Source organism: Boleophthalmus pectinirostris, unplaced genomic scaffold (genome assembly GCF_026225935.1).
Source record: "Boleophthalmus pectinirostris isolate CB_2022bp ecotype Guang Dong unplaced genomic scaffold, ASM2622593v1 HiC_scaffold_6, whole genome shotgun sequence".
NCBI classification, from domain to species: domain Eukaryota; kingdom Metazoa; phylum Chordata; class Actinopteri; order Gobiiformes; family Gobiidae; genus Boleophthalmus; species Boleophthalmus pectinirostris.
The window spans coordinates 41,895,427-41,907,926 of record NW_026571447.1 but is presented as its reverse complement, the minus strand read 5'-3'; the positions used below and the strand labels follow the sequence as shown (position 1 = coordinate 41,907,926).

The window sequence follows — 12,500 nt, the reverse complement described above, 5'->3', positions numbered from 1 at the left end:
GACGTCTCACCGGTGTCGCTGGTTCCGTTGGCGGTGCCGACGCCTTCGCCCTCCTGAGGGGGGGTGGGTTCCTGTGACGGGGGGCGGGCTCGGTGGGGGGTGGTGGTGGTGGGGGCTTTTGGGGCGGGGGTCCCGGGGGACTTGAGCAGCTGGATGCTGAAGGTGGGCGCCAGGCGGAAGCAGCGTTTGGCCTGGAAGAGCTGGGAGGACATGGCCTGCAGGTTGGAGCTGATGCTGGGGTCGGGGTGCGTCAGGGGCCCGTTGGCGGTGGGGGGGGGCTCCTCTCTTTGGGCCTGGGGCTGGTTCTTCACCTGCTCCTCTCTCTGGTGGGGGCTCCGGCGCTCCGAGCTCTCCTCCATGTCCTCCAGGTCCGAGCGGGACTCCTGACTGTTCATGTCCGAGTCCGTCTCCACGTCGAAGGCCGTCCCTCCGTCCTCGTCCTCGGAGCCGCTGTCCCAGCTCGCCTGCCCCGCCGCGCCCGCTCTCTTGGGCTCCCTCTTGAGGACGGGGGGGTTGGTGGCGGCGGGGTTGGGGCTGGGGGCGGTGATGAGCTCCTCCTCCTCTTCCTCCTCGCTGTCGAAGCCTTCGCTCAGGTCGCTGTCGTCCTGGCCGGGGGCGTGTTTGCGCGGGCAGCGGCGGCGCCTCAGTCTGGACAGACGGGTGAACTTCTTCTTGTGTTTGTGCTTGTCCTGGTCGGGTGCGTCGGCGTGGAGCTCCCCCTTGTGCCCGCCCTGCGCCCGCTCCTGATCCACAGAGCCGTTGTGCAGAGGCTTTTCTGTGAGCTCAGAGACGGGAGCCAAGTCCACGTCGTCTGAAAACAACAGCAGACGACACGAGTCACAAACTACACACGTTTATGTCAAAGATTAAAAAAAAAACATTGATGTCTCTGTCCAATCAGAACCTCCCCCCCCCCAGACGCTCACACACATTAAATAAAAAACATTTCACCAGTTTAACACCAAACAACAATTCAACATTATTATTTACATGGAAACTACAAGACATAATTTGAATTCAGAAAAATAAATCTGGAATTACTAAACCTCATGTGAACGTGGACACTGGGACAGTTATGGCCCATATCACTGTACCTGGGCCAGGGTGTGTGTGTGTGTGTGTGTGTGTGTGTGTGTGTGTGTGTGTGTGTGTGTGTGTGTGTGTGTGTGTGTGTGTGTGTGTGTGTGTGTGTGTGGTCTGGGTCGTACCTGGTCCCTCTGTGTGGAGGGGGGGGGCCTGGGTCTCGGTCTCCTCCAGCTCCGCCTGCAGTCGGATGTTGACGTGGTTGACCAGGTGAGAGAACAGGGCCAGAGTGAAGGCGATGGAGGCGCTGTACTGTTTAGAACCTGCAGCACAGAGACGCAGGTTCACACAGGTTCACACAGGTTCCTCACACAAGTTCCTCACACAGGTTCCTCACACAGGTTCCTCACACACACTCATGAAGTTTGCACCGTTTTATTGGAGCCTTTTACATTTTAGATCGAGGTTTATTTAATGTGAAGGTTCTCTTCTACGGAGGCTGTCACATGATCAGCCCCTGAGGGTTTGTGGGGACGTCCTCTGCACTTCTCCTCAAACATTCACCCTGAGCTCCCTGTCCACTCTCTGACCTGTGAGGATCTGTTTAGCTCAGCTCTGCTGATACGTCGCACTTTGCACTTCAGCATATCGACTGTTCGCACTTAAATCTGGTGCAGATATTTTGTTTGGACAAACCTGAAGCCTGAAGAACACAAAACTGTCCTTTCATATCGTCCAACCAAAAAATATCAGCAGAGCTCGTCAGCCCTCGGTGAGTCTGGTTTGTAAAATATCAGTGCCACATCGGTTGATCTCTGTTTATAAACGTCTCAAATGACAAATGTAGTGTTGAAGTCGAGACGCACTAATCGAGACTAAGACCAGTCCAAGACCACAGGGTCCCAAGACCGAGACAAGACCGAGACTTTTAAAGGTCAAGATTGAGACTAGACGAGACCACGGCCCATCGAGACCAAATCAAGACCGTCTTTGTCATTTCTACATTTATTTGTATTTTACTGTTATTTTGGCTCAAATATATCAATGTTTTTATAAATCTGTCTCCATTTTATCACTTGTCGAGTATCAGACTTTGAGACCGAGACAAGACCGAGTCTAAACATGGTCGAGTCCGAGACGAAAACAGTCTCGATGTACTACAACACTAGACAAATGTGCCAAACACAAATGTGCCAAACGTGGAAAAAGACACAGTATAAAGTATAAAGTATAAAGTATAAAGTAGACATACATTCCAGTATAATATCAGTATAAAGTATAAGTATACTATATTATTATTTCATACTGTATATTTTTACGTATTATTACAGTATGTATTTAGTATTACAGTATCAGTATACATAAATCTTATTATCAGTATACTTTTATATAAAGTATTATACAGAGACAGACTAAAGTGAGTATACAGTTGTATCGTTAGTATACACGAGTATACAGACGAGACAGAAACAGAGTCAGTATACAAGATGTACTACAGTAACTATAACATAAATACGTACAGACAAATACAACACAGTAAAAAAGTACAGTACAGTATAAAATGTATACAGTATATACAGTATACAGTATAACAAGTATACAGTATAAAGTATACAGTATGTAAAGTAACAGTATACAGTATAAAGTAAAGTATACAGTATAAAGTAAGTATAAAGTACATAAAGTATACAGTATAAAGTATAAGTAAGTATACAGTATAAAGTATACAGTATAAAGTATACAGTATAAGTATACAGTATATAAGTATAAAGTAAGTATAAGTATACAGTATACAGTATACAGTATAAGTATAGTAAAGTATAGTATACAGTATAAAGTATAAGTATACAGTATAGTAACAGTATACAGTATAAAGTATAAAGTATACAGTATAAAGTAAAGTATACAGTATAAAGTATACAGTATATAAAGTATAGTAACAGTATACAGTATAAAGTATAAAGTATAAAGTATACAGTATAAAGTATAAAGTATAAGTATACAGTATAACAGTATATAAAGTATACAGTATAAGTATAAAGTATACAGTATAAAGTATACAGTATAAAGTATAAAGTATACAGTATAAAGTATACAGTATACAGTATAAAGTATACAGTATACAGTATAAAGTATACAGTATAAAGTATAAAGTATAAAGTATACAAGTATACAGTATAAAGTATACAGTATAAAGTAAAGTATACAGTAAAGTATAAGTATACAGTATACAGTAAAGTATAAGTAGTACAGTATAAAGTAGTATAAAGTATAACAGTATAAAGTATACAGTATAAAGTATAAAGTATACAGTATAAAGTATAACAGTACAGTATACAGTGAGAGACTGACCTCCTCTCTTCAGGCTGTGCACCACCATGAGGCAGATCAGCACCATCTTGAAGATGAGGGTGTCGGGCAGGCTCGGGCAGGGGCTCGGGCAGGTGCCGGGGCAGGTGCCGGGGGAGGGGCTGTGGCAGGGGCTGTCGCGGGCGTCGTCCTCCTCGGCGCACGGCGAGTGCAGCGGCGCGTTCGGGCTCGGAGCAGGAACGTAGAACAGCACCAGGTTAAAGTCCTCCAACACCGACTGGCACAGGGTGGTCAGCTCCACGTCCACCAGACTGTCCACAGGAAGAGACATCAGAGACAACATGTCCACAGGAAGAGACATCAGAGACATGTCCACAGGAAGAGACATCAGAGACATGTCCACAGGGACAAGAGACATCAGAGACAACATGTCCACAGGAAGAGACATCAGAGACAACATGTCCACAGGAAGAGACATCAGAGACATGTCCACAGGAGAGACAAGAGACATCAGAGACAACATGTCCACAGGAAGAGACATCAGAGACATGTCCACAGGAAGAGACATCAGAGACAACATGTCCACAGGAAGAGACATCAGAGACAACATGTCCACAGGAAGAGACATCAGAGACATCAGAGACATGTCCACAGGAAGAGACATCAGAGACAACATGTCCACAGGAAGAGACATCAGAGACATGTCCACAGGAAGAGACATCAGAGACATGTCCACAGGAAGAGACATCAGAGACATGTCCACAGGAAGAGACATCAGAGACATGTCCACAGGAAGAGACATCAGAGACAACATGTCCACAGAGACATCAGAGACATGTCCACAGACATCAGAGACATGTCCACAGGAAGAGACATCAGAGAACATGTCCACAGAGAGACATGTCCACAGGAAGAGACATCAGAGACATGTCCACAGGAAGAGACATCAGAGACATGTCCACAGGAAGAGACATCAGAGACATGTCCACAGGAAGAGACATCAGAGACAACATGTCCACAGGAAGAGACATCAGAGACAACATGTCCACAGGAAGAGACATCAGAGACATGTCCACAGGAGACAGAGAGACAAACACAGAGTATAAATCAGCGTTGAGGTTCAGTCAGTTTGTTCGTGTGATGTTGGCTCTGGCTCTTTAATGTTTCTTTAATCATTAAAATGATTCTGTTATTTCAGGGACAAAGGTTCCCACCTGTTTTTGGGCTGAAGGAGACTCTGCAGATACATGAAGCTCACCAGGAGACGCTTCATGTCTTTGGACCTGTGGAGGAGAACAAACACACACACAAACACACGAGTCAACAAGAGATAACATATACAAGAATATACAAAACTATAGCTGCAAGCAGCAGTGATCGGCCCTCGTGCACAAACACTGTGTCCTGCAAACGCCAATTTTCACCAAAATCAGAGTCCACATGCACCAATGGGAGGTGTTTGTACAGATACAAAAACGCCATAAATTTTGTGCAATTTTTGCGGCTTTGCTGTGCAGAGACTGAAACCCAGAATTTACACCAGGAGTGTGAGCAACATGTGACTGAGGCAGAGCTGCACACACACGAACTTCTAACAGTGTCAATTTACACAAGAGGCAACAGAGATGCTCCTGTGACTCCAGTCGCTGTGTGTTCCCACGTTTAAACTCTAAACTCTGTGTCTTCTCACGTTTAAACTCTAAACTCTGTGTCTTCTCACGTTTAAACTCTAAACTCTGTGTCTTCTCACGTTTAAACTCTAAACTCTGTGTCTTCTCACGTGTTTAAACTCTAAACTCGTGTCTTCTCAAACTCGTGTTCTCTAAACTCTGTGTTTCTCGTGTTTAAACTCTGTGTTCTCGTGTTTAAACTCTGTGTTCTCGTGTTTAAACTCGTGTTTAAACTCTGCGTGTTCTCGTGTTTAAACTCTGCGTGTTCTCGTGTTTAAACTCTGCGTGTTCTCGTGTTTAAACTCGTGTTTAAACTCTGTGTTCTCGTGTTTAAACTCTGTGTGTTCTCGTGTTTAAACTCTGTGTTCTCGTGTTTAAACTCTGTGTGTTCTCGTGTTTAAACTCTGTGTGTTCTCGTGTTTAAACTCTGTGTGTTCTCGTGTTTAAACTCGTGTTAAACTCTGTGTTCTCGTGTTTAAAGTTCTCGTGTTTAAACTCTGTGTTCTCGTGTTTAAACTCTGTGTGTTCTCGTGTTTAAACTCTGTGTTCTCGTGTTTAAACTCTGTGTTCTCGTGTTTAAACTCTGTGTGTTCTCGTGTTTAAACTCTGTGTTCTCGTGTTTAAACTCTGTGTTCTCGTGTTTAAACTCTGTGTTCTCGTGTTTAAACTCTGTGTGTTCTCGTGTTTAAACTCTGTGTTCTCGTGTTTAAACTCTGTGTTCTCGTGTTTAAACTCTGTGTTCTCGTGTTTAAACTCTCGTGTTCTCGTGTTTAAACTCTCTGTGTTTAAACTCTCTCGTGTTTAAACTCTGTGTTCTCGTGTTTAAACTCTGTGTTCTCGTGTTTAAACTCTCGTGTTCTCTGTGTTCTCGTGTTTAAACTCTGTGTTCTCGTGTTTAAACTCTGTGTTCTCGTGTTTAAACTCTGTGTTCTCGTGTTTAAATTCTCGTGTTTCTCTGTGTTCTCGTGTTTAAAACTCTGTGTTCTCGTGTTTAAACTCTGTGTTCTCGTGTTTAAACTCTCGTGTTTAAACTCTGTGTTCTCGTGTTTAAACTCTGTGTTCTCGTGTTTAAACTCTGTGTTCTCGTGTTTAAACTCTGTGTTCTCGTGTTTAAACTCTGTGTTCTCGTGTTTAAACTCTGTACACTCTCACCTCTGTCGGGACGGGGACAGTTTCTTCAGCTCCTGTTTCTTCACTTGTTGGTACATCTTGGCAGCTTTGTCGAAAAGACGTTTGAGGTTCCCGTACGCACCTTCGAAGGGCGTCTCTGATTGAATACTGAATACACACAAACACACACACACACACACACACACACACACACACACACACACACACACACACACACACACACACACACACACACACACACACACACACACACACAAACACACACACACACACACACACACACACACACACACACACACACACACACACACACACACACACACACACACACACACACACACACACACACACACACACACACACACACAAACACACACACACACACACACACACACACACACACACACACACACACACACACACACACACACACACACACACACACACACACACACACACACACACACACACACACACACACACACACACACACACACACACACACACACACACACACACACACACACACACACACACACACACACACACACACACACACACACACACACACACACACACACACACACACACACACACACACACACACAACACACACACACACACACACACACACACACACACACACACACACACACACACACACACACACACACACACACACACACACAACACACACACACACACACACACACACACACACACACACACACACACACACACACACACACACACACACACACACACACACACACACACACACACACACACACACACACACACACACACACACACACACACACACACACACACACACACAAAACACACACACACACACACACACACACACACACAAACACACACACAACACACACACACACAAACAAACACACACAAACACAAAGAGCATGTCAAACACAACGCTTTAAAAAGATGCAGTGTGGAACATTTCCACACTGTGTTATTTCTTTGTCTAAATTAAACCCATCAAACACCAAAGAGACGAGCAGGTCTCAACACTACGCTACATTACAGGTCAGATCCGTGGAGAGGCGTCTCTTCTCACAGGAGGAATTACTGTAGTTTTGATCAACAGAAAACCACGTAAAGAATCAAAGCTGATGGAAAAGTTTAAAGTTTGTTTTATTCTGTTTTCTGATCTGTTCTAAAGTCGTTTCCTCGTCACACACAGACCTGGAGATGTGTTTCGTTTCATTCAACATAAAACAGAACAACAGAAAACACTCTGTTCCACCTTGTGATGTCATCATGTGGTGACACAGGAAGTGCTCCACTGTGTTTTTAAACTCCACACACCTTCACTACAATCACGTGGATAATAGTTTCAGTCCTGGAGTCGCCGATCTCGACTGAACTAAAGGGAAAAGGAGCTGAGAACATGAAAACTACCACTTCATGACATCACAAGGTGGAGCAGAGTGTTTGGAGATGTAAACAGACAAATAATAAAGAGTCACTCAAACATGTGTGAATGGAACAAACACAACTCCAGCTCTGTGTGTGACGAGGGAACGACATTAGAACATGATTTAAATATCACAAGAGTGTGTTTTGTGTCATACAGGAGTTTTAAAGTCACACCATGGAACATTTTAGAGAAAGTTATGACATCTCCATGGAGACAGGCAGGTTGCACAGTGCACTTTTAATGTCATTGTGTTTTTCTGGATTCAGGTTTTGAATGATCTCTCTTTAACTGTACCAAACATTTCCCATAAAACATCAACAGAAACAGAACAACCAAAGTCTTGTTTTCAGTTTTTAAAAAAGATGATCAAATTTCAGGACCATTACAAACCCTGAGATTGACTCCTACTGTTTCAGGATGGGTCGACATAATCAACAAAATTCAGGTTATGGAACAAATAACATTTTCTTTAAGACACTCCTCTGTTCTGGAAAAAGAGGAAATCTTATAATCAAAATAAATCTTAATGTAAAAAAGTTTGCAGATGTCACAAGCTTGATGGTCACTATTTTATTTTTATTTCCTTTTTTTTTTTTTTTTTGGTTGGTCTGATGATTTATTCTGTTTCACAACACTAATAATTTGTGTATGTAAATATGTGATATTCATTAAACTAAAATGTTCCAATAAAAATGAAGTAAAAAAAAAAGACATGTTGTTTAGAATTAAATATAACAAAGTGGACACTCTGAGCTCATACACTGGGAAACATGAATAGAACTAGTGTAGAAAATAATGATGATTATATAAGAACGGTCAAGTCTAAATTCAAATTCTCCTGGTGTTTCAGAAACGTGCAGAAAACACGCCCTCTGCTGTTCAAAACTGGAATTGATTTAAAGTTGTTCTTATGTTATTAGATTCTTTTTTCAGACCAAGAGTTTGTTTTTATACCTAATAGTTTGTACTGGACTGGTGCACGTGTAGTGTACAAAAATATTGAAATATCAATATATCGTATCGTTTATTCTGATGATTCAGTATCGATATCATGGGCTGCTGAATCGATATATCACCAAGAGGATTTTTTTTGGTTTATTTTACTAAATTATTTTGTTACAACAACTTGTTTCTGTGACACATTTGACATTTTCCAAGTTTTAATGATTAAAATGTTAGTGTTTTATATGAGCTTTGCAAAAGAAGTGATTTAGACAAAGATTTTTAGTGTCACAGATGTGATTTTGACATTTTTCAGTTATTTGAAATATATCGTATCGAATTGAAAGTATCGGCAACTTCTTAATGATCCCAGCTCTAATCACATGACGACTCTGAGGAAAGCGTCAGTGTAACAGGTGATAATATATGTAACAGTTCACTCGTTTTACCCGTAGATGGCGCTGGTTTACTCAGAGAACATGTGAGAGAATTTACTTAAAAGTTTTCTCATACAGTTTTATATGTAATTTCTCGTTATTTGTTATTTTTTTATAAGGCTACTTGAGCAATACTATTTTATTTTGCACAATATTGTACATTTGAGTCTAGTTTAAGGTCATAAAATTAATTCCTGCTAATTAAGAAACAACTGAGAAATAAATATTTAAGTTTTCAGTTCACTGGTTTATTTATGAGTTGACCAAAGTGATATGTGTGTTTTATGTGTTCATGTGAAACTTTGTGTGTACGTGTAATATGAGACAGAGTTTATGTTTTATTTTATTTTATGTGTTTGTTAGTTCTACGGGACGTCAAGACTGAAAACAAACCAACACTGTGAGGAAACTGTCGGGTCTGAAAACAAAGCCTTGGTCTGAAAAAAGAACCTAATAACATGAATTAAATGAACATAAACGTGACAGGAGTAAAGTCGTTCTTGTTTTGATCATGTTTTGATCACACTGAGCCCCAGTGCAGTGACCTCTGACCCGACTCACCAGCGCAGGTAGTAGTATGTGGCGTCCACGTTGTAGAACTTGCTTCCTGCCAGTGTGCCCAGCTGGTTAAAGGGCATCCCTGCACAAAACACAGAAGAAAACACCTCTGTTACCTCCAACTCTGAGTTTAACCTCCTTTTACCTCCTCCCTCCTCTTAACGTTAATGTTACGATTAATATTTAGATTTTGATTTGTTTCTTTGTGAATTACTCTGTGTAAGAATTGTGCTGGACAAATAAATGTGCTTAACCTTAAAAACTCAAACTTAAAAATTTAAACTTAAAAACTTACACTTGCTTAAACTTAAAAAACGTAAATAAAAAATGTAAAAACTTGAATTAAAAACTTAAACCTGAACATTTTAAAATTATAAACTCAAAAACTCAAACTTGCTTAAACTTAAACTAAAAACTTGAATTAAAAACTTAAAAACTCAAACTTAAAAACTTATATTTGCTTAAATTTTAAACTTTAAAAAATGAACTTAACAAACTAAACTTTCCTTAAACTTAAAAACGTAAATTAAAAACTTAAATTAAAAATGTAAAAATTAAAATTAAAAACTGAAACCTGAACATTTAAAATTAAAAACTCAAAAACACAAACTTCCTTAAACTTAACTTAAAAATTTAAAAACTTCAATTAAAAACTTAAAAACTTACACTTGCTTAAACTTACAAACTTAAACTTCAAATATAATCTTGGCTATAATCTTTACATATTTACATTTTTAATGTTCATTAATATGTGCTGTCCCTTTACAAATAAATGAAATAAGAAGAAATAAATATACAAATAAATCTTGCGTTGCCGTAAAAACAGGTGGATTTAAAGCAACAGTTGCTGCTCAGCTTCTTATGAATTTTAGATAGTTATAGTAGTTATTTTATTTTCTATTTAGTTTCAGATCAACCTCCAAGATAATTGTTCTGCCAATAAACCTCAGGCAGCTTCTGAAACAAGATCAGGGCTCAGGCTGGAGAGATATATGTAGAGGACATGACATTATTAAAGATATCAGCGAGATTAAACACAAACCGAGTCACACATCTGCAATTTGAAAGTTTAAACACAAGACACAAAATTGTACAATTGACTTCTGAGCTTCCACGTGTTTTCTACAAAGTCATAATGTCTCATGAACACAGCCCACTCCAGTGTGTTTATAAAACATGTAATAAGTGAAGCAGAGCAGTTGTTGGGTCTGTGTCTGTGTATTTGTGTTTGTGTTTGTGGTGTTTCTCGACTCACCCACATGAGGCAGGACACACAGAGCCTGGTGATAGAAACGCTCGGCCAGCTGCTCCGTCTCCACTCCGGCCAGCTCGTTCTGATAACGCGCTGAAGAAACAAACACCAGGTCACAGATCAGACCAGAGACCAGAGAAAAACGAACCCAACCCCCACAGACTGCAGAAGAGGAGTTCTGAGGACCCCACACTTCAAATGTAAAGACTTAAAGACAAAAGTCCAGTCTTGGTGTGTTCACTTTACCTAAATCTCCGAGGTAAACCAGACACCTGTGACACGCCAACTGAGCCCACTCCATCTCTTTGGGAGACGCAGAGAGAGCCTTCCTGCGAACTGTGAAAACACACACAGTTACACACAGTTACACACAGTTACACACACATTTGCACACATTTACACATATTTACACACACATACACACATTTACACACACATTTACACACATTTACACACCTACGACCAAAATCAGGTTTAGATTCATGTTTAAGGTTTAAGTAAAGAGCTTTTGATATGGTTGACCACCAAACATTATTAACTAGGTTAACAAAATTTTATTTTTCTGAGCAGGTCAAAATTTGGATAAAATCATACTTGGCAAATCGAACCCATTGTGTGTCCGTCAGCGGTGTCAAATCCCCATATGTCGATTGCAAGGCTGGAGTACCACAAGGCTCCATACTTGGACCCTATTTTATTTTCATTATACATTAATGATCTGCCGAATGTTTGTACGGACATTAATATTGTGTTGTCTGCTGATGATGCCGTCATTTTTACAAAAGCAAAATCTGTCATAGAAGCTTCAGAGAAGTTCACATCAGCGAGAATCACCTGTTTAGACAAGTGTCTGACCAAGTCCAGTCTCTTACTGACACTAAAAAAACTGTTTTCATGCTTTTTTCAAAATGTCCATCAAAGTCTTGTTTAAATGTGTTGCTGAGGGGTGAGGGACTCCAGTTTGCAGATGAATTTAAGTATCTTGGTGTTACCTTGGACTCCACTTTAACTTTTAAAAAACATGTAAAAAACATAAAAAAATGTAAAAAAAAAATTAAATTTTAATATTCACAATTTTAGGCAAATTAGAGCATCATCGCCAGAAAATGCAGCTAAAATGTTTCTCCACAGCAGGATTCTCTCTCATATTGAACACTGCATCACTAACTGTTCACTGACAAACACGACAACCTTCAAAATAATAGAATCACTTTTTTAAAAAGCGTTAAAGATATTTGATAGGAAATCTTCATCGCTTCATCATTGTCTCATAATACAGAAGTATAATATCTTAAGTTCTGGACATTTTCAAAAATTTAAACTCGTCTGCTCAGTCTACAAAGTCTTAAATGGACTCGCTCCACCAGCTCTGGGTGAGTTCATTAAGCCCAAGTCGGGGAACAAGAGCCTCGACCAGAAACGACTGTGCAAAACCCTGTAGACGCACGACTCTCAGTCAACAGGTGTGATCAGTCAAGGAACAGAAATCTGAACAACATCCAGCTGCTAGAAGAGACTCCACCACATTCAGTTCATTTAAAACTAATCTGAAACCAGATCTGTGTCACTAATGTTCTGCTCCTGTGTAAATGTCAGTGTTGTGTGTCATGTTTGTGTGTTTGTCTATTGTGACGTGTTTTATGTTCTTATGTTTTATGTCTCTGTCTCTCTGAGCTGCAGGACGACAGATGAAAAGAACCTTTGGGCTAATTCTGGGGTATTTACAAGTA

General features: G+C 40.5%; 1 protein-coding gene across 1 annotated transcript in view; it reads right to left on the bottom strand.

Moving 5' to 3' along the window:
• Positions 1 to 12,500, bottom strand: part of smg5 (SMG5 nonsense mediated mRNA decay factor) — a 33,689-nt gene that overhangs the window by 10,406 nt on the left and 10,783 nt on the right. Inside the window, exons 5-12 of the mRNA XM_055163592.1 lie at positions 11,017 to 11,106; positions 10,774 to 10,863; positions 9,522 to 9,600; positions 6,156 to 6,281; positions 4,548 to 4,616; positions 3,376 to 3,644; positions 1,209 to 1,346; positions 11 to 811 (exon numbers count right to left, since the gene is read on the bottom strand). Coding sequence (XP_055019567.1) covers positions 11 to 811; positions 1,209 to 1,346; positions 3,376 to 3,644; positions 4,548 to 4,616; positions 6,156 to 6,281; positions 9,522 to 9,600; positions 10,774 to 10,863; positions 11,017 to 11,106 — 1,662 coding nt within the window. The remainder of the gene's footprint in view (positions 1 to 10; positions 812 to 1,208; positions 1,347 to 3,375; positions 3,645 to 4,547; positions 4,617 to 6,155; positions 6,282 to 9,521; positions 9,601 to 10,773; positions 10,864 to 11,016; positions 11,107 to 12,500) is intronic.